This window comes from Camponotus floridanus, unplaced genomic scaffold, assembly GCF_003227725.1.
Source record: "Camponotus floridanus strain SB8 unplaced genomic scaffold, Cflo_v7.5 scaffold433, whole genome shotgun sequence".
Classification (NCBI taxonomy): Eukaryota; Metazoa; Arthropoda; class Insecta; order Hymenoptera; family Formicidae; genus Camponotus; species Camponotus floridanus.
In genome coordinates this window covers 30,593-53,955 of record NW_020229585.1, presented here as the reverse complement: position 1 = coordinate 53,955, position 23,363 = coordinate 30,593, and the positions used below count along the sequence as shown (strand labels likewise).

The following is a 23,363-nucleotide window of genomic DNA, read 5'->3' as shown; positions in this document are numbered from 1 at the left end:
ACAGCAGCCGGTTTTTACAGGCGCACAGGCAGCTCTGTATCGGCGCACAGCAGCCGGTTTTTACAGGCGCACAGCAGCTCTGTATCGGCGCACAGCAGCCGGTTTTTACAAGCGCACAGCAGCTGGTTTTTTACAGGCGCACAGCAGCCTTTGTTTTTTTGATAAAAAAACATTAACTTACCTTGAATCCGTTTGAAAAGCGCTAATTCTTGATGCTGTCAATTCTGGAGCTAATGTGCAAAAAATTAAAACTTCTTGTTTAACATTAATATCATTTAAGAGAAATGGATACCTTTAAATGCGATAAATTGCTTGCAATAAATTATTTGATAAATAAAATTTAGTACTAGTTTCTACATAGATAACTTAACGATGTAAAAAGATTTATTTATTAAGATATATATTTTTTATTATGTAAAAGAGAATTTCAAGTTCAACGATATGTTTTAAACAGGGTGTTTTATTTTAATCTTATCAGACAAATATCCTCATAAATATAAAACATACGGAAAGATGTTTCAGATAAAAGTTTTATGACTTCAAGAAGGACATAAGATGGTGCTATTTGTTTGACCTTGGATAGTCGTTTAAAGAGCACATAAAGGTCAATTTCTTACCCATTTTTTTATTGCATTTTCTTGTAGCTTACCTCAAAAGTTTTTCAAAACATTATATAAAATATTTTTTCATTAAGTACTTTTCGAGTTATAAGGCTTAAAATATACAGTACCATCGGCATTAACATTACTCAAGGTATAACGCATGGAAGTTGCATGATCAAATTTACATTTCTATTGTATTTGTGCATACATGCATATACACAGAAACACATCAAAAGTGTAAATTCGACCGTGCAACCTACACGTGGTATACTTTGAGTAATGTTAATGTCAACGATACTTTCAAGCCCTAAAATTAAAAAGTACTTAAAAAAAAACTTTATTATAGTGTTTTGAAAAGCTCTCGAGGAAACTACAAGAAAATGGGGGTTTTCATTTAAGAAATTGAAGGTAATCTTTACATGTGCTCTTTAAAAAACGACTATTCAAGGTCAAACAAATGGTACCATCTTATGTCCTCTCCAAGTCATAAAACTTTTGTTTGAAACATTTTTTCATGTCTTCTATATTTTTTGAGATATTTGCCTGATAAGATTAAAATAAAATACTCTGTAAATCATATTTGAAATATACGGAGTGCATCTGATAAAGTTCACCAAATTTTTCTCGAATATCAAGACTCATCGAAAAATGTTTCGTACATAAATTTTGTGAGTTCGAGGGGAATATAAGATGGTGCTATTGATTTGACCTTGGGTGTAGATTCTAAAATTTTGTAAAAGCCAACTTAGTTTTTTTAATAGAATTACTCTAATTTTTATATCAATCAATTCCTCGTAACTAATTTTTTATATCAATCAATTCCTCGTAATATTTTGTGTAAAAAATTATAAAAGAATGAAATATTTCATAAAATATTAATTTTTCGATAATGAGAGGAATCAATTGGTATTGTTTTAAAGAAATATGTAAGTGCTCCTTGCAAATTCATATTTTTAAAGAAATATGTAAGTGCTCGTTGCAAATTCATATTTTTTTAAAACATTATTTTCTTTATACCAATTGATTCTTCTTATTATTCTGTGCATAAAAGTATTGAGGTAAGATAATTGAAAAATGAATATTTTACGAGATATTTTATAGTTTAAGTAAATTATATCAAATTCATTTAAAAAAACTAGGTTAGCCTTTATATAACCTTGGCACCTACACCTAAGCATTACACTTAAACCAATGGCATTATCTTATGTCCCCCTCGAAGTCATAAAACTTTTGTAAGAAACATTTTTTGATCAAAACCTTGGTTTTCGAAAAAAATGTGGTCAACTTTTTATCAGATACACTCTGTATAACGAGATATTTAATATAATAGATTTAGAAAATATATCTGAGGAAGCAATTTCTTATAATGTACATGGTAATTCCTAATGTTTATGTTCCTAATGTTCTGTTAACGTCCTTAACTTAATATTATTTTCATAAAATTTATTGCAGGAAATATTTAAAGTGTTGTCCATGAAAATCAATGCAATTGCATAATCGCTTGCATAAATAAACGATGTTTTTTGAATAATGTTAGGTGACATTAATAATATGTTCTCTATATTTAACTCTTTTAGATTTTTAGGGAGTACTAAAAGACAATGTTTACAATAACATTCAAAGAATACATCGTTCATTTATTCAGCAATTAAAGATTTGTGTTGATATTGATAAATAACATTTTGAATATCTCCTGCAATAAATTTCACGAAAATAAGCTGAAAATGTAAACAAACTCAGATATTACATATATTATTTCTAAATCTATTAAAATACATATATGTCGTTATGTATCAAAATAAATATATCTATTAGTCTTAAAATTCTTTTTTAATATAATGAAAAAAGCTGATAACCTTGAAACCTCAGAATTGCTGTTTCAGAAGTTGCGCTATTTATTTTATATTTATATATAGTCATAAAATATTAAATTAGTATTTTAAGAATTATCAAAATATATTACGTTGAAGAAAATATATATTTACTGTCATTTTTCTATACAATTCTATATGCAATGCAATCTCAGAGTATGCTGCATTGTTAAATCACTATTTATAATGGTTTGATTAATGATTATTGTCAAAGTATACAATTTTGTTAATATTGTGGAAAGTAATAATATTATAATAAACTTTATAATATTATAATCCCCATTTAAACTGAACAATTTTCGTTAATGCCCATCTTCGTATTTTGAAGTCCAATGAAAATATTCGGCATTTTGCTTTAGATACTACTATATGTACATTATTCTTTTCTATTTTTTTCTTCACAAATTATGTTTCCTAAAAAAGATTTAAATTGTATAAATAAAATCAGAATTGTATATAATGTAACATAGATTTTAAGTTATCATATTAACAATTAAGATATTTTGCAAATTATTACTCTGAGAGTACATTTCCAAATCATCGAGTATAAAATATACAATATACACAATATAAAATATCTTCAGTAAGAAAATAATTGTATACTTTGACACTAATCACTAATCAAATCATTATAAATAGTGAGTTAACAATGCAACATACTAAGAGTGCATCGCATATAGAATTATATAGAAAAGTGACAGTAAATATATATTTTCTTCAACGTAATATATTCTGATAATTCTTGAAATACTAATTTAATATATGACTATATTACAATACCAAATATAATTATATAAATATAAAATAAATAGCGCAACTTCTGAAACAGCAATCAGAAGAATGCATTAATTAAATGTCATAAACATACCTGAACTATATAACTAATTATTATGTTTCTTATTATCTTCTACCTTTTCCTTTTTATATCTTCTTATCTTCTTCTTTTCTTTTCCTTTCCTTCTATCTCGTTCTTTTCTCTTGTTTTTAAATAATTTTAAGTAGCTGAAAAAAGTAAATAATTTAACAAATAATATTATTTTGCTCTAAGAATATGCACATTATTCAAGAACATTTTTACTTTTTAAAAGTCGTATATGTATAAAAAGAATAGCATATTTTCACAGCAATTTAAAATATGATATAAAAGGATATAATATACTAATATACTAATATAATTTTGAAAGAAAAATTATGTACAAATATAATAAAATAAAACATATGTACAAAAGTAAATTATAATAAAACCTTGCATGTACATAATCTTAAGAAAAGTAAATATCTTTCACAATCAATATATATGTCTATGAATTTTAATAATAATTTTTAATATACCTTTCTTTTTATTTTCTTCTTATCCTTCTTGCCTTTTCTTCTTCACTTTTATTCACTTGTCCACTATTACCCACTTATCACATACATTATATGATACGTATAGTAATTAAAGACACAAAACTACCGTCTCTTTTAATATAATGCTGCCCTCATGCAAAACTTATCATAATCTATCGATTGATAATCCAAATGGTAAATAAATCCATAATCGATCATATAAAACTTTTATTGAAATTACAAACTATATTACCGACCTTTAAGGATTACTTATAGTTACGATCGATAAACTTACTTATAATATTATTCATAGATAAAGAAGAATAAGTAAATCTATCAGCGCTACTGCATTTATTCTAGATGACGCTAATAACTGACTTGTATGTACATTGTCCATTGTTCATTGTCTGTGCCTTTTGTTCGAGCACATTTGCGTCGAATCATTTGCGATGAAGCAATATACAAATCCATCAAAAGTAAGCGATAGCAATCGTACATCAACATCAAAAAATAAAAAAGATAACTCTGAAAAAGAATGGAATGTAAGTATATATTTATTATTACCTTTAATAATAATAACTTTGATTAACATGATACTTGGCGAGAGACACATTACTGCGTCTCTTGATAATTCCACTTTTCATTCATTGTTCTATTATTCAGATATCGTGTAAAAACATAAATTATAATTAAACATTTGTGTTTTTGATAGAATTATATATATATATATATATATATAACTTGATACTATTTGTTCTAAAATAATTATTCGTAACTATACTTTCCTGTTAGACTGCTATCTTCTCTACTAAAAATCCATTGTCCATTGTCCGTGGCTTTTTGTTCGTGCACATTTGCGTCGAATCAATTGCGATGAAGCAATCTACGAATTCATCAAAAACGAGCAATAGTAATCGTACATCAACATCAAAAAAGGATAATTCTGAAAAAAAATTGAATGTAAGTATATATTTATTAATACCTTTAATAATATCCACTTTTCATTAATTGTTCTACTACTCAGATATCGTGTAAAAACATAAATTATAATTAAACATTTATGTTTTTGATAGAATTATATATATATATATACAACTTTATACTATTTGTTCTAAAATAATTATTCGTAACTACACTTTCCTGTTAGACTGCTATCTTCTCTACTACATATATTATTATTAATTTTGAAACTACTATTCTTTATGTAATATTTAATATTAGCATTTATTTGCTACCTAATTTCATATTAACAATTATATATTTATTAAAGAAATAGTAGAGAAGATAGTAACGTAACAGAAAAGTAGTTACAAATAATTATTTTACAACAAATAGTATCAAGTTTATATATAATATAATTCTATAAAAGACACAAATGTCTAATTATGTTTCCATTTATGCTTTTACACGATAATATCTGAATAGTGGAACAATTAATGAAAAATGGAATCAAGAGACACAGTAATGTGTCTCTCGTTAAGTATTATGTTAATCAAAGTTATTATTAAAGATAATAAATATATAGCTATATATACAGCTATTAACTATGAATTATTAAAATATATAAAAATATTATTAATTATTAAAATTTATGTGATATTTATAGCTTTTATTCATTTTTTAATTTTATATCAACAATTATATGTTTATGAAAGCATATGGTTATAAAAGGAATAGTAGAAAAGATAGCAGCGTGTAACAGGAAAGTAGTTACAATTAATTATTTAAGAAGAAATAGTATCAAGTATATATACATATATATATATATATATATATATATATATTCTTTATGTAATATTCAATGTCTAATTATGTTTCCATTTATGCTTTTACACGATACTTTCTGAATAGTGGAACAATTAATGAAAAATGGAATCAAGAGACACAGTAATGTGTCTCTCACTAAGTATTATGTTAATTAAAGTTATTATTAGTTATTATTAAAGATAATAAATATACAGCTATTAAATATGAATTATCAAAATATATAAAAATATTATTAATTATTAAAATTTATGTGATATTTATAGCTTTTATTCATTTTTTTATTTTATATCAACAATTATATGTTTATGAAAGCATATGGTTATAAAAGAAATAGTAGAAAAGATAGCAGCGTAACAGGAAAGTAGTTACAAATAATTATTTTAGAAGAAATAGTATCAAGTATATATACATATATATATATATGTATATATATATATATATATATATATTCTTTATGTAATATTCAATATTAGCTTTTATTTGCTTTGTTGATATAAAATGAGAAAGTAAATAAAAAGCTAATAACAAATATCACATAAAAGAATAGTAATTTTTAAAATTAATAATAATAAATAATTATTTTATATATATAATATATTATAAAAATTTATATATATAATATAATATATATATTTTATATATTTTAATAGCTCATTGCAGCGCGCACTCATAGCACTATTGTATACTATATCCCTAAAAAAATTTTATTCTTTTTAATTTTTTTAGGAATTTAGTAGAGAACTTGAAGTTAATTCAGAAAATGAAATGTTAAAAGTGGAATTAGCAGATGTACAGAAACAGTTGGTAAACATGCAGGAACAATTAGCAGCTGCTGTTTCTGCAAATAAATTACTCCAAGAACAGTTGCAACAACCGTCAAAATCGGCTTCTCCACAAGAATTGGCGGACGTACAAAAACAATTAGTAGACATGCAGAAAAACTTAGCAGCTGCTATTTCTGCAAATAATTCATTGCAACAGCAGCAACCATCAACCTCGGCTTCTTCGGAAGAATCATTAAAAGAACAACCTCCGACAAAATCAGTTTCTACGAATTCGACTCCGGAGCAATCGGCTCCATCTCAGCCAACTCTAATACAACCGGCGCCATCGCAGGCAGTTCAATCAACTGTAAAACAAATAAAGTAAGTATATTAAAAAATGTAAGTATATTAAAAAAAAATAACAAATTATAAATATGTAACATTAATATTAACAATCTTTTTATTGTAGTGAAGCAACCTGCTCGCTGGCAACGAGCAGGGAGTCGAGGTCGCGGTTGGGGACGAGGTCACAAACAGAATCGGCAGAACAGACGAAACAGCAACATTACTATTAATATGTAGTAAGTTGAAAATGCCGAACATGTGATGTACACATTCAAAGATACGCATCGAGTCATAGCAGGAACAGCATATAAGCATATATATGTTCAAAGATACGCATCGAATATGCGTATCTTTGAACATATATATGCTTATATGCTGTACCTGCAATGATTTATTTGCAGAAACAGCTGTTAATTGTTTCCGCTAATTGGTTTTGCATGACTTGTTTTTGTATCTGCCAATTCCGTTCTTATTATTTCATTTTCTGCATTTATATCAATTATATAATATGATAGAAATCCATGTGCACAGAATATATATTTTAGTTATCAAGGAATTCGTTATACATACAGATGCCGATTCACCTCTTTGAGCACTGATCTACGCCATATGAAAATGCCAAACAACACATATGTGATTTTTACATTTAAAGATACGCATCGAGTCATAGCGCACACTCGATGCGAATCTTTGAATATATATATATATATCGATATAATATATATATATATATATATATATATATATATATATATTGTAAATACTCTGTGTACATTGATTTCGTATTAGATCTTCTCTTACTTTTGTCTCTCTAATACTTTTATTTTTTTACAATACGATATTATATATAATCTGTTCTTTATTGCTAAACTGGTTGCACTAGTATGCATTAGTTCAGAGTTTATCATTCTCCTATCAATATGGAGAGAAAAAGATAAACTCTGAACTAATACACACTAGTGCAGCCAGTTCAGCAATAAAGAACAGACTGTATAATTATAAGCAATATATTCTTTATGTAATATTCAATGTCTAATTATGTTTCCATTTATGCTTTTACACGATAATATCTGAATCGTGGAACAATTAATGAAAAAAAAGACAAAGTAATGTGCCTCTCACTAAGTATTATGTTAATCAAAGTTATTATTAAAGATAATAAATAAATAGCTACATATACAGCTATTAAATATGAATTATTAAAATATATAAAATTATTATTAATTATTAAAATTTATGTAATATTTATATATATATATATATATATATATATATATATATATTCTTTATGTAATATTCAATATTAGCTTTTATTTGCTTTGTTGATATAAAATGAGAAAATAAATAAAAAGCTAATATCAAATATCACATAAAAGAATAGTAATTTTTAAAATTAATAATAATAAATAATTATTTTATATATATAATATATATATTTTATATCATAGCACTATTGTATACTAAACCTAAAAAAATTTTATTCTTTTTAATTTTTTTAGGATTTTAGTAGAGAACTTGAAGTTAATTCAGAAAATGAAATAGCAGATGTACAGAAACAATTGGTAAACATGCAGGAACAATAAGCAGCTGCTGTTTCTGCAAATAAATTACTCCAAGAACAGTTGCAACAATCGTCAAAATCGGCTTCTCCACAAGAATTGGCGGACGTACGAAAACAATTAGTAGACATGCAGAAAAACTTAGCAGCTGCTGTTTCTGCAAATAATTCATTGCAACAGCAGCAACCATCAACCTCGGCTTCTTCAGAAGAATCATTAAAAGAACAGCCTCCGACAAAATCAGTTTCTACGAATTCGACTCCGGAGCAATCGGCTCCATCTCAGCCAACTCTAATACAACCAGCGCCATCGCAGCCAGCTCAATCAACTGTAAAACAAAAACAGCAACATTACTATTAATATGTCGTAAGTCATTATATGTTGAAAATGCCGAACGACACATGTGATGTACACATTCAAAGATACGCATCGAGTCATAGCAGAAACAGCATATAAGCATATATATGGTCAAAGATACGCATACTCGATGCGTATCTTTGAACATATATATGCTTATATGCTGTACCTGCAATGATTTATTTACAGAAACGACAGCTGTTAATTGTTTTCGCTAATTGGTTTTGCATGACTTGTTTTTGTATCTGCCAATTCCGTTCTTATTATTTCATTTTCTGCATTTATATCAATTATATAATATTATAAAATCCATGTGCACAGAATATATTTTAGTACAAGGAATTCGTTATACATACAGATGCCGATTCACCTCTTTGAGCACTGATCTACGTCATATGAAAATGCCAAACAACACATATGAGATTTTTACATTTAAAGATACGCATCGAGTCATAGCGCACACTCGATGCGAATCTTTAAATATATTTTAAATACTCTGTGTACATTGATTTCTTATTAGATCTTCTTTTACTTTTGTCTCTCTAATACTTTTATTTTTTTACAATACATTATATATAATCTGTTCTTTATTGCTGAACTGATTGCACTAGTGTGCATTAGTTCAAAGTTTATCATTCTCCTATCAATATGGAGGGAAAAAGATAAACTCTGAACTAGTACACACTAGTGCAGTCAGTTCAGCAATAAAGAACAGACGGTATAATTATAAGCAATACTAAATTTATTTTGCGATAATACATGTGATATATAAAATATAAGCTACGTTTATTTTAATCAAAGATACACATCGAGTCATAGCGCACACTCGATGCGTATCTTTGAACATATATATACTTATATGCTGTTCCTGCAATGATTTATTTGCAGAAGCAACAGCTGTTAATTGTTTCCGCTAATTGGTTTTGCATGTCTATTAATTGTTTTTGTATCTGCCAATTCCATTTTTATCATTTCATTTTCTGCATTTATATCAATTATATAATATGATAGAAATCTATGTGCACAGAATATATTTTAGTACAAGGAATTCGTTATACATACAGATGCCGATTCACCTCTTTGAGTACTGATCTACGCCATATGAAAATGCCAAACAACACATATGTGATTTTTACATTTAAAGATACGCATCGAGTCATAGCGCACACTCGATGCGAATCTTTGAATATATGTATATTGATATTTTATATATATATATATATATATATATATATATATATATATTCTAAATACTCTGTGTACATTGATTTCGTATTAGATCTTCTCTTACTTTTGTCTCTCTAATACTTTTATTTTTTTACAATACAATATTATATATAATCTGTTCTTTATTGCTGAACTGGTTGCACTAGTGTGCATTATTTCAGAGTTTATGTTTCTCCTATCATTATGGAGGGAAAAATATAAACTCTGAACTAGTACACATGTAATACTGCAGCCAGTTCAGCAATAAAGAACAGACTGTATAATTATAAGCAATACGAAATTTATTTTGCAATAATACATGTGATATGTAAAATATAAGCTACGTATATTTTAATAAGTACATGTGATATCTAATTATAATACATGTTATATGTAACATAAGAGAGTTACGTTTATTTTAATAAGTACACTCGGCGTCAGGTAAGCCTTAACACATGAATTTATGCACATATCGGCACATTTATATATTTTGCATATACATATATGAAAATTGCATGTGTGTTGATATATACATATATTCGTGTGTTAAAGCATACCTGACGCCGATTGTACATGTGATATGTAATAATTATATGTAACATAAGCTACGTTTATATGTTTAAAAAAGATTACTTTCTAATACTTTTATTTTTTTATAATACGACATTATATATAATCTGTTCTTTATTGCTGAACTGGTTGCACTAGTGTGCATTAGGTCAGAGTTTATCATTCTCCTATCAATATGGAGGGAAAAAGATAAACTCTGAACTAGTACACACTAGTGCAGTCAGTTCAGCAATAAAGAACAGACCGTATAATTATAAGCAATACTAAATTTATTTTGCGATAATACATGTGATATATAAAATATAAGCTACGTTTATTTTAATCAAAGATACACATCGAGTCATAGCGCACACTCGATGCGTATCTTTGAACATATGCTTATATGCTGTTCCTGCAATGATTTATTTGCAGAAACAACAGCTGTTAATTGTTTCCGCTAATTGATTTTGCATGTCTATTAATTGTTTTTATATCTGCCAATTCCGTTCTTATCATTTCATTTTCTGCATTTATATCAATTATATAATATAATAGAAATCCATGTGCACAGAATATAGTATAAGGAATCCGTTATACATACAGATGCCGATTCACCTCTTTGAGCACTGATCTACGCCATATGAAAATGCCAAACAACACATATGTGATTTTTACATTCAAAGATACGCATCAAGTCATAGCGCACACTCGAATCTTTGAATATATGTATATTGATATTTTATATATATATATATTCTAAATACTCTGTGTACATTGATTTCGTATTAGATCTTCTCTTACTTTTGTCTCTCTAATACTTTTATTTTTTTACAATACGATATTATATATAATCTGTTCTTTATTGCTGAACTGGTTGCACTAGTGTGCATTAGTTCAGAGTTTATCTTTCTCCTATCAAAATGGAGGGAAAAGGATAAACTCTGAACTAATACACACTAATGCAGCCAGTTCAGCAATAAAGAACAGACCGTATAATTATAAGCAATACTAAATTTGTTTTGCGATAATACATTTGATGTGTAAAATATAAGCTACGTTTATTTTAATAAGTACATGTGATATGTAAACATGTTATATGTAACATAAGCTACGTTTATATGTTTAAAAAAGATTACTTTCTAATACTTTTATTTTTTTACAATACGACATTATATATAATCTGTTCTTTATTGCTGAACTGATTGCACTAGTGTGCCCCACACAGCACATGTAAATTCCGAGAATGTTCTGAGAATATCACAAAAGTATATTGCGTATGTTCTAGGAACATTCGAAATACATACTGCGATATACTGAGTATGTACTAAGAATGCTACTATGTCCGATTTTTCCTACTTCTCAGTACATACTGAAAATATCTTTTAGTATATAATAAGTATATCTATAGAATGTCTTGAGTATGACATTGGTATATACATAATATGTACTTATAATGTACTAATAATATACTCAAGATATTCTATAGATTAACTTATATTTTATATATAAATATAAATGATATATGTTACCGTAAACACCCCATATCCGTTTTTTCATACTTACTAGTAAAAATATGCAAATTTTGACTACTAATAATAAGTATACAGAAAAACAGATTTTGAATGTTTACAGTACATATATATAATCCATTTATATTTATATACTATATATATAAATGGATTATAGGTGTAATATATTGACATTTTGTTCACATATAAAATCTTTTTATTCAAATTTCTTAAATGCTTAAGAACAACTCATACTGCAACAGTATGAGTACGTGAAGATACGTGAAGAACAACAATCTGCAACAGTATGAACCTCATAACCATTTTGTCTCAAGTCAATAGCTGTATTTTCTACGCAGACATGTGTTTCGACGCCTATGAGTATAATGGAGTCTGGTTTTTTCCAAATATGTTATAATATTGCACATATATACATATTAATAAAAGAAAACTTATTAGAACAAAATTGTGCATAATTTGAAAAATGAATAAATCTAAAAAAAAGCTACTTAAATTTGAAAAATGAATAAATCTAAAAGAATATCTACTTAAAATAAAAAGGACGGATAATCATCATTATAAACGTTATCAACAATAACTCAAAACAAATTATAAATTATAAAGATTCAAGAAAAGACAAGAAAAACTCAACGAAGTACTAGTTTAATCCTTTTCACTATTCAATGTTTGTCTCTGCATACGCTCTTTGGCATGAGCCAACCATATTTTTATTGGAGCTGAAATCTGTTCATCTGTAGCATTAATGTGCAATTTTCTTACTGCACCTGAAAAAGTTTTTAAAATTGTTTGTGAATTATTGATAAATAAAATTTCTTTAATTTTTTTTTATTTTTAAGTTATAAAAATTGAAAAAAAATTTCGACTTGATTTCTACAATATATCTATACAGATGAGCGTTTAAACCTATTAATATATAATAAAACAATTGAAACATTTCTAAGTAATTTAATAAATAAATAAGTTATAAATATTTGTAAATATATTTTTTGATTTGTGCAGAAATTATACAGCATCTAATAATAAAATAGAAAAATTGTTTTTAATTTTACTTACTCATAATAACTTTGCATATGTGCAATTTGGAAAAATTTTCTTTCTTTTTTGCTCCGTACCAACTATAATTTATGGCCAGTTTATTTGCAAAAATTATTTTCATAAGACGTATACAAGAAGTCCTCAGATCCTGGCATGTAACATGGACTAATTGTTTAACCTAAAATTGTTACAAAGAATGGAATTATTAAATATATAGATATTATAAGAAACTTTTATATAATAAAATTATCTATTCACATGTAAAAATACTGTAAATATATATCAATTTAATTATTCTAAAAATTATATAATATTTTAATAAAAAGTCTACGAAACTTATTAAAACATCTTTAAAAAGACATGATATAATTTAAAAAATAATATATAAAATTGCTAATGAGAGCAAAAGTTATAAATGTAAAAAAAATTTAATAATATTCAGATATTTATTAAATGATAAATGTTTCAGCCCATTTCCGACCATTCTCTTTATAAAAATAATTTAAATTAAAAATTAAACAAAAATATATAATTATCAAACGACATACTTTTATACCAGCATGCACCGAGATTTTTACTATATACTATTTTCTAACATATGTAAATAATCGTGTACTTTCTTTAATGCTAATTAATTGTAAAATTAACGCTTGTGTTCTGACTTCATATTCAATAATAATTTATATATTTTTTTATTTCTAGATTAAATATTGTTTTGAGAGTGGCCCAAAAACATTTATCATTAAACAAATACCTGAATATTAATTATTCTTTTTATTATTTAACATCCATTAACAATTGTGTGACTCTCATTAGTCGTTTTATATTATTTTTGAATTTATTAGATTTTTCTTATTTTTGTATATAATTTCATATTGTAACGTTAAAATACACAAGACAATTAACTTACCATTTCATTTCGATATAATGAATCATTATTTAATTTGTTTTCCATTGATTGTAAATCAGTTTCAGTTTTTAACGGTAAATCTTGATAGATATCTATTGTTTCTTTTTCTTTGGCTTCAAAAGTGTCGATTGAAATTTTCTTTAGAATAAGTTTTTGACATCTTTCTATAGAGTTTAGTTTTAATTCTAAACTTATAAGTTTATGGATGACAAATCGTTCGTACGGTTCAGATTCTATAAAAAATATTCAAAACATTTTGATTATATTTATAATTATATCTCAAACACAGCATGTATTTTCAAAAAATGTATAGAATAGAGAACAGGACGTTCTCTAAACACATTTTTTCAATATATGTACTATTAAAGATATATGTACAGATAAAATATTAAATATAAAAAATGTAAAATACATATGTGTGATGTAAGATGTATAAAAATAAAATATAAAATCTATATAATATATTAAAAAATATAAAAATGGTGTTAGAAAAATGTTAGGAAAAATAGTTCAAGAATAAATGTGTGGGTGTGTATATACTATATAATTCTGAACTATAATCAAGTAATTGAAATAGAAATAAAGAATTATACATATACACTAAAATATATTATATATATATATATATATATATATATATACCGGGTGAGTTTCTTAACCTGAGACTGCAAAATATCTGAAAAACTAAGGCTTCTATCAAAAAATGTTTCCTACAAAAGTTGTATGGCTGCAAGGGGGCCATAAGATAGTGACAATGATTTTACCTTAAATAGTCAGTTGAAGGTCATGTGAAGGTTCCCGTCAATTTCTTAAATAGAACTACCTATTTTTCATTGCATATTCTTGTAGCTTATCTCAAGAGCTTTCCAAAACCCTATAATAAAGTATTTTTTCATTATAGGGTTTTGGAAAGCTCTTGAGATAAGCTACAAGAATATGCAATGAAAAATAGATGGTTCTATTTAAGAAATTGACGGTGACCTTCACATAACCTTCAACTGACTATCCAAGATCAAATCATTGTCACTATCTTATGGCCCCCTTACAGCCATACAACTTTTGTAAGAAACATTTTTTGATAGAAGCCTTAGTTTTTCAGATATTTTGCAGTCTCAAGTTAAAAAACTCACCCGGTATATATAATCGTAACTAAAATAAATGAAATTATGTGCATTATACCTTGCTTATTAATCAATGAATTTGATGATGATGCCTTGTTTTTCAATTGAATTGGCATGTTTGCATTAACTTCATCGACTTCATCAAACAATTGTTCCGCGGATGCATCAAGCACATTTCCATTGCAATGCAGAGCTAAAAAAATACGTCGTTATATTATTCCAGCATAAGTTTTGAAATTGAAAAAATACTAAAAAAAATTATTTTTAAAAAATATTATATTTTTAAAATATATAAAAAATAATCATAACAAAATAAATGAAATTGTGCATTGTACCTTGCTTATGAATTGATAAATTTGACGATGTTTTATTTTCTAGTTGAATTGGAAATTGTACATAAACTTCATCGTCGGTTTCATCAAACGATTGTTCTACCGGTGCGTCAATCAAATTTTTATTGCAATGTAAAGCTGAAAATAAAATGTATAATAAAATTTTTATTAAATTATAAATGTTTATATAATAGTTTAATAATTATAATGAATAAGTTAAAATCATACATGAATCATCTGTTCCTTTTTCTATATTTGTGTTTATGTTTGCAAACTTCTTTATGTTGCTTCTTTGTGTTGCTGTATATTTTCTTTCCAAATTATTAACATCTGTAATTCATAAACGATGTTCTATTATTAAAATATTTTCTCTATTTAAATCTATTATTGTTATTTTTATATTATTATTAGATCGTACTTACTTTTTGATGCATTTTCTGTAATTTTTGATGTTTTACTGGTTTCTGCAGTCATCGAATGCTTGTTTGGAAACTTTGGAATTTCTGAGACTTGTATCATTTCGTCTAATGATTCATCAGTATCGTTACTTGTTTCGTCAACAATTTTAGCGGCTCTAATTTTTCTCGACCTTTTTAAATTTTCTTCTATATCAGGGCCAGAGTTAATGTCGGATAATTCTTCGGCATCTTTTAACTTTTTCCTTGCCACTCCATAGTTTTCTGAAAAAAAATTTTTAAATAAAACTTAGTAAATAATACAAATTTAATTTAATTAATTTAATTTAATTTAATTTAATTATATTTTCTTATATTACAAAATAGCTACATATATATAATGGCGGCCAGCTATATTTAATATATCGTAATTACGATTTTAACATAAAAAATTGAAATTTATGAAATGTGAGACATTAATTTTTTTAAAGGAATCTTGTTTAAAAAAATAAATGGTTCACATTTCATAAATTTCAATTTCAAACAGTTGGTCACCACTGTATATTGTAAAAGAATATTTCAGAATAATATATACAAAAAAAATAACATTACTTACGAAATGTTCCATATATTTTTCGAATAGGATGCTCCAACCAAGTATATTCTGGCTCCTCCCTCAATTTAACTGCTTTATCATACCGCTTGTTGTTTGTAAAATTTGGCCAAAAAGCTTTCTTTAAGTCTCCACTTAACCAATTATTTGGTATAACTTGTAGTCCATCTTCGAATTCCACGATTGCATAAAATTTATCAGTCATTTCTGTGTCAATGAATATTAATTACTTCATTGTGTATTAATGGAAAAACTGCGTATTTAACATTTTCATATGGTAATTTGACATATTTTTTTATCACATTTTTCAATGGCCATGATTTCAAATCTGATAATGATTTTACGGAATAAACCCCAAGCAATGATGATGAGCAAGGCATTAAATAAATCTTCCTTTTCCAAAAATTCGCGTCCAATAATAATTGGAATATTCTGTTTTTTGCAGTGTGCCACGTTTTCAATACATACTATAGCACCGCAATTTAAACCACAACAATTATCTGCATGTGAGCCAGTTTTAAATGTTATTCCGTTGACATATTTGATAATTTTATATTGTGGATTATTGCAGTCAAGTAAAAGTGGACCATCATCATGTAATGTAATTAAAGTGGGATATATCAGGATAGAATCTGACAAATTAGTCAATGTACTTAATCTATTTGATGTACTTAAATTTTCTTTTTCAATACATCTTCGTATTACTTGTTCCAAAGGTTTTTCTGCTTTTCTGAGGTATTTTTTAAACACTTGCATGTGATTCTCAAATCTAAACGCACTAAAATTGTCGAGTGGTCCAAATTTTTTTACATCGTCAACAAGATGTATGAGACTATGAATATTATGCGACACGTTTTGTACTCCATAAATCTTGATAAATGTTTTGATAAAAAAACGAATCATATCTTGTGCATACGATAAGTGTTCATCATACAAAGTTTTTGAACACAAGACTCTAATAATAACATGCAATGTCATAAAATGGGTGTACACACTTTTTTTCAATATTGAGTTGAAAGCCAATGGACCTGTATACAACAATATTTGTCTATATTCCGTAGCTTTCCATAATTTAATGTAATCTAATTTCCGTGGCTTTCTTACGAATTCTACAGGTATCGATGGCTTTAATTGAATTGTTAGACGTGTTGATATTTCTTCAATGGCTCTATGTTGTAGCCGATAATAGAATTCTCCATTCAACCATAAATACATTAATTTCCGCATAATTCCCAAACACACTAGGTGCATATAATCCATGGGAACATTTGTAACTGGTTTGAAATGAGGTATTTTGAGTAGACTGCATGTTATATCTGGTTTATGATAACTGTCATCAATTTTGTTAATAAAATCATTATCTGATCTAATTGGTGCATCAATTTGTGGGAAGCATATACGATTTCCGACATATTCTCCTTCTGTTGTGCATTTAGTGCAACTTGAATATCCGGAATGCCCTTTTACACATAGCATAAATGCTTTTGCCGGTGTATCACATATTAATGCTTCTATTCTGCATTGTATATTACGATTATTGATATATATTCCATTTTCACACATTTCTGCAGCCTCGTTCACAAAATCACTTAAAAAATCATTAACATTTGCAGGTTTTTCAGTTCCATGATAAATTCCTATTGTAAATACATTATTATATGGAAAAATTGAACCAAGTATGGGCCAAAATTGTTGTTGCGATGATTTTGAGAGTGGTAATCCATCGACATTAATAGCAATTTTTATACTGCTTCCAATATTGTTTTTCATGGAGGTTAATATATTCAACATAGACTTTTGCAATCCAAAATGATAGTAAATTCCTGGCTGTACTATACGTATATCTTGTTTTCTCGGAGTTTTCAAAAGTGAACGTGCATCTAGAGATAATGATGAAAAACATGAATGTTTTTTTAATCTTTGAAGTAATGCTTTTAAAGCCGTATGTGAAATTTGATGTTGCACAGCCCAGATAGCAAGATCATTTTTCAAATTGTCACCTGTTACATCTGCATCTTCAGATGCTAAATCAGTTTGCGATTCATAAGAATCGCTAACAGAGGACTGTTGCATGTTCAATACATTGTTACTACTTTCGTTCCACTCGTGAACATTATAATTTTCGATTACAGCATTTTCAGCAGCTTGAATGTTTTTTACTTCTGAATTTACTTTAGAAACGTTTTCCAAATGTTCTGTGTATTTATAAGTAATGTTACTATATGACACTGTAGTCGTATTTAATAAAGCATCGTAAACAATTTTGGATTCTTGTACGGCTAATCTTTTTAAATGTCGTTTTGACACACATGCAGCGTCTTTTCTTGAACGCTTTTTATCCATTTTTTTTCTTTTCTGTTAACATATTGAAGCTGATAAATATATTAACTATAATATATAATTTAATATTTAATTATTACGTCGATATTATATACACACACACACACACACACACACACACACACACACACACACACACACACACACACACACACACACACACACACACACACACACACACACAAAAAAAAAAAAAAAAAAAAAAAAAAAAAAAAAAAAAAAAAAAAAAAAAAAAAAAAAAAAAAAAAAAAAAAAAAAAAAAAAAAAAAAAAAAAAAAAAAAAAAAAAAAAAAAAAAAAAAAAAAAAAATATATATATACATATATATTAATAAAATTGATATTATAAAATAAAATATTGCTGTTAAAATTATCAAAATATAATATTATTGGTAAAATTGTAATTATACAGGGTGTCCTATTTAAAAGAATACATTGGAATATCTGAAGGGAAAGTATTTTAGAGAAAAATATTTCAAACAAAAAAATTGTATGGCTTCAAGAGAGATATAAAATAGTGAGCAAAATTTGATTCTTTGGATAATTCTTTGAAGGTTACATAAAGGTCAATTTCTTAAATGGGTTTTACTATTATATTTTTTACTGAATATTTTTGTAGCTTACCTTAAGAACTTTCCAAAATACTAAAGTATTTTTTGAGTTATATAAAGCTTGAAGTCTACAATTTTTTAACATAAAATGTAAAATATTTTGCAAAATATTCTTAAATATTTAAATAATCTAATCTTAATACTTTTATGCATGGAATAATGAGAGACTAATCAATTGGTGTAAAGAAAACACACAGTTGCTTTTAAGAAAAAGTACGCAGCTGCAAATTACTTGTTTAAAAAGCAACTGTTTTTTTTACATGAATATATTGATTTGATTATTCTGTGTATAAAAGTATTAAGATATAAGACTATCGAAAACTGAAAGTTTCCCAAGATATTTTATATTTTGTCAAAATATTGTAAACTTTAACAAAAATACTTAATTAATAAAAAATAACTTAATAAAAATGTTTTGGGGAATTTTCAAAATAAGCTGCAAGAATATGCTATAAAAATTAGAGATTCCATTTAAGAAATTGAAAATTTTTTTGTCTCCTTCAAAATAATTATCTAAGATCAAATCAATGGCACCATCTTATATGTCCCCCAAACAACTTTTGTCTAAAACCTTTTTCTCTAAAATGTTTTTTTGAGCAGATATTCCAGTGTATCCTTTTAAATGAGATATTTTGTTTACCTGAAATATCTCCGATTATTTTTAAAGATTACAATTTAAATGAAATATAATTTTTAATTTTTTAAAAATATATATTTTATGTTTTATTTATTTATTTATCATTTGTTTTATTATTTATTTCATTAAATTTATTTTATTATTTATTTTATACTTATATAAATATATTTCATACTTAAATATAAATACACATACACATAATAAAATAATACATAAATAAAATAATAAATAGTACAATAAAAATAAGAAAATAATCAATTCATTTACCTACTTTATAACTTTTAATATTGTAGCCAAAAATTATGTACAGTTTAAAATTTTCAGAAAACTATTTCTCATTATTTTTGAAAATCTTATTAAAAATAAAAATTGAATTTTTGAAATTTTAGTTTCAAATTTATTTTGCTTCTAACATTAGTATTATATAATTAGTACTTTTCAGTTAAATTATATACATAATTATATATATATTTGATACGTAAACATTTTTGTAAAATATAAAATAATTTAGTGTCGTAAAGTAAATTTAAATAAGACTTATAGTAATTTTAAATCGTTTTTACAAATAATTGCAATAACAGCTAGTTTGCTTACACTAAAAAATATCATTAAAACTTACTTTTTGTTGTGATTTGTTGAGTCCGCAGTTTATATCACCTTGTTTTTATATTTCCTCGTTTTAAATATACATATATTGCATATATCCCATCTATATATGTATATATATACAGGGTCTACCAAAAGTGTGGAAACCCCTAAATATCTCGGAAAATATACGTTTTACAGAAAAGTGTTTCCAACAAAAGTTGTAGGGTTTAAGAAGATCTATATACTGATTCTATCAGTTTGACCTTGGATGGCGTCGTCAAGGTCAGGTCAAGGTCACATTGACTTTTTTAAATGACACCCCCTACATTTGATTGCATATTCTTATAGCTTAATTCAAGAGCTTTCCAAAACACTATAATAATGTTCATTTTTATTAAGTACTTTGCGAGTTATGAGGGTTGAAATAATTTCTTAATTTTACATAAACCATAAAATATCTAGTAAACCATTCATTTTTCGATTATCTTACCTTCATACTTTTATGTACAAATTAATGAGAGGAATCAATTGGTGTAAAGAAAACACATAGTTGTTTCTAAGAAAAAATATGTAATTTGCAATTAACAATTCCATATTTTTTCTTAAAAACAACTGTATGTTTTCTTTACACCAATTGATTCCTTTCATTATTTTGTACATAAAAGTATGAAGGTAAGATAATCGAAAAATGAATGGTTTACTAGATATTTTATGGTTTATGTAAAATTAAGAAATTATTTCAACCCTCATAACTCGCAAAGTACTTAATAAAAATGAACATTATTATAGTGTTTTGGAAAGCTCTTGAATTAAGCTATAAGAATATGCAATCAAATGTAGGGGGTGTCATTTAAAAAAGTCAATGTGACCTTGACCTAACCTTGACGACGCCATCCAAGGTCAAACTGATAGAATCAGTATATAGATCTTCTTAAACCCTACAACTTTTGTTGGAAACACTTTTCTGTAAAACGTATATTTTCCGAGATATTTAGGGGTTTCCACACTTTTGGTAGACCCTGTATATATATGTATACAATTTTCTTACTTCACAGAAACTATTAGATCATGAAGTTGATAATAATGTTCTTTTTGTGCGAACGCTGTAACATATAATAATAATTTCACATAAAAATACATATTTTTGATAAATTAGCAGCATATAAATATAGAATGTGCCATATACATACAAAATTATATATTATTAACATTGAGGTCTAAAATTACACATAATATAAACTTAAATATTTACATTTATATTTTTAACTGATTTGAAAACATTAATATATATTTTTATATATATTTGTTATTTAAATCAATGCAAAGATGTGATTATAAACTTTACATGTAATGTAATTAAAAAATTAAATTTTTAAAGTTTATAATTGTCATAAATAATTTTATGTCTGTACAGAACATTCTGTATACATACAAAGTGTTCCAAAAGTCATAAATTTAAGAGCTCGTTAATCATGTTTTTAAGTAAAAAATGTCAATAAACTTATATTTGATTATCAATGTTACTGACATTCAAAACAGTTTTATTAATGCTAGGAATTCCATGATTCATCGTATTGTAATAACTCCATATAATAGTTCTGCTAATTAAAGATAAGTTTATATTGACATTTTTGACTCACAAAAACATTAACAAATCTTTAAACTTAACTGTATATCTTTTGGGACATCCTATGTATATTTTAAATCACATGTAAAGATATAACTATGAACGTAAAGATATAATTATGAAAGATATAAATATATGTATATGATAATAAAAAATCATATAAGATACGTAGCATTCCCTGTTGCTTCAGTATGATATAAACGGAATGAATTATATTGATGAGCTGTGTACATAAGAAATAAAAAAACAAGACAAAATGTAAAAGAAATATCAAAATGTTAGTTTTTTATTACAAATTATTTATACACACCTTGCTATACGCAATATTCCAGTTGTGTATGTGTGTCTTTCCTATGTAGATTGTTTGCAAAAATAAATTTATATTATGCTTTTTACATGGCAATACTGCAACACAGATAAGAATAATAAGTATTTTTAACCTTATTTAATAAACTTATGAGAAAATGAACTATATTGTGAGGTTAATTTGCATTTTTGAGGTTAATATCGTAATTATTAAGTATTAATAAAAAATATAATAAATAAAATTTAGCTTTTATAAAATACCTTTTATATTTAATTTATTTGAGAATAAGAAGTATTACCTGCGATTATAATCACAATCGTATCACAGACGTAGCAAAGAATTACACGTTACACGTTACACGTACGTCGTCAGTGAAGAAGAAGGAAAAGACTTCTTCTTCTTCCTTTTTAGCAAAAATCAGCAGTTTTACTGAGTGCTGATTAGGCTGCCAGATTATCTTCTTTAAGAGGTTGAAATGAGTGTAAGTTCTTAATAGTCCGTATATACAACGGAACGCGCGGGAGAAAGAAAAATTTATTTTAGACGAAACACATCTGCACGTGTCGGTTATTGTCCTGTGGCAACTAGAAGGAAAAGACAAATGACGGCAATAGCGGAAATTACGTATCCAAAATGGCATACATATCCGCTCAAAAGTAAAAATGCACGTAATTCAATAGTATATTATGAGAATATACGAAAAATAATATACTATAAAAGATATTAAAAGTAAATTCTGAGAATATACGAGAATATACGAAAAATAATATACTACACAAAATGTTCTGATAATATCCTGAGAATATACGAAAAATAATATACTACACAAGATATTATAAAAATGTTCTGAGTATATTACGTACAGTACGTACATTCACAGAATGAGTATAGAATATTCGTACGATATCATGTGCTGTGTGGGGCATTAGTTCAGAGTTTATTTTTTTTCTACCAATATGGAGGGAAAGAT

General features: G+C 26.2%; 2 protein-coding genes and 1 long non-coding RNA gene across 4 annotated transcripts; 1 reads left to right on the top strand and 2 right to left on the bottom strand.

The window, feature by feature from the left end:
- Window positions 1-4,251: 4,251 nt before the first annotated feature.
- LOC112639036 (submandibular gland secretory Glx-rich protein CB-like) lies at window positions 4,252-8,597 on the top strand. Its single transcript, XM_025411827.1, has 5 exons — window positions 4,252-4,344; window positions 4,595-4,762; window positions 6,296-6,700; window positions 8,178-8,240; window positions 8,301-8,597. The coding sequence occupies exons 1-5, from the start codon at window positions 4,252-4,254 to the stop codon at window positions 8,595-8,597; spliced, it is 1,026 nt and encodes a 341-aa protein (XP_025267612.1).
- Window positions 8,598-12,386: 3,789 nt separating this feature from the next.
- LOC112637041 lies at window positions 12,387-20,582 on the bottom strand. 2 transcript variants are annotated; one of them, XM_025411829.1, is made up of 9 exons: window positions 20,491-20,582; window positions 16,288-16,491; window positions 15,699-15,956; window positions 15,505-15,606; window positions 15,280-15,414; window positions 15,003-15,137; window positions 13,824-14,056; window positions 12,932-13,091; window positions 12,387-12,642 (listed from the first exon to the last, which is right to left on the bottom strand). In XM_025411829.1, exons 2-9 carry the CDS (start codon window positions 16,487-16,489, stop codon window positions 12,521-12,523), a joined length of 1,347 nt encoding a protein of 448 aa, XP_025267614.1. In that variant the 5' UTR covers window positions 16,490-16,491; window positions 20,491-20,582; the 3' UTR covers window positions 12,387-12,520. The 2 variants fall into 2 exon arrangements, with proteins under 2 accessions (XP_025267614.1, XP_025267613.1); XM_025411828.1 differs by lacking the exon at window positions 20,491-20,582 and having other exon boundaries at window positions 16,288-16,658.
- An 899-nt stretch (window positions 20,583-21,481) lies between these two features.
- LOC112639037 lies at window positions 21,482-22,963 on the bottom strand. Its single transcript, XR_003123260.1, has 3 exons — window positions 22,692-22,963; window positions 22,397-22,491; window positions 21,482-21,562 (listed from the first exon to the last, which is right to left on the bottom strand). It is a non-coding gene; the product is annotated as an uncharacterized LOC112639037 (long non-coding RNA).
- Window positions 22,964-23,363: the final 400 nt, after the last annotated feature.

Excerpts from the sequence above, each read along its gene's own strand:
- LOC112639036 (XM_025411827.1), top strand. The coding sequence starts at position 4,252 with ATGAAGCAATATACAAATCCATCAAAAGTAAGCGATAGCAATCGTACA. Across the intron at positions 4,345-4,594 it reads ACTCTGAAAAAGAATGGAAT|ACTGCTATCTTCTCTACTAA; the intron begins GTAAGTATATAT and ends CTTTCCTGTTAG. Across the intron at positions 4,763-6,295 it reads ATTCTGAAAAAAAATTGAAT|GAATTTAGTAGAGAACTTGA; the intron begins GTAAGTATATAT and ends TAATTTTTTTAG.
- LOC112637041 (XM_025411829.1), bottom strand. The coding sequence starts at position 16,489 with ATGACTGATAAATTTTATGCAATCGTGGAATTCGAAGATGGACTACAA. Across the intron at positions 14,057-15,002 it reads TTCATTGATTAATAAGCAAG|AATCTGAACCGTACGAACGA; the intron begins GTATAATGCACA and ends TATTTTTTATAG. Across the intron at positions 13,092-13,823 it reads CATTATATCGAAATGAAATG|GTTAAACAATTAGTCCATGT; the intron begins GTAAGTTAATTG and ends TAACAATTTTAG.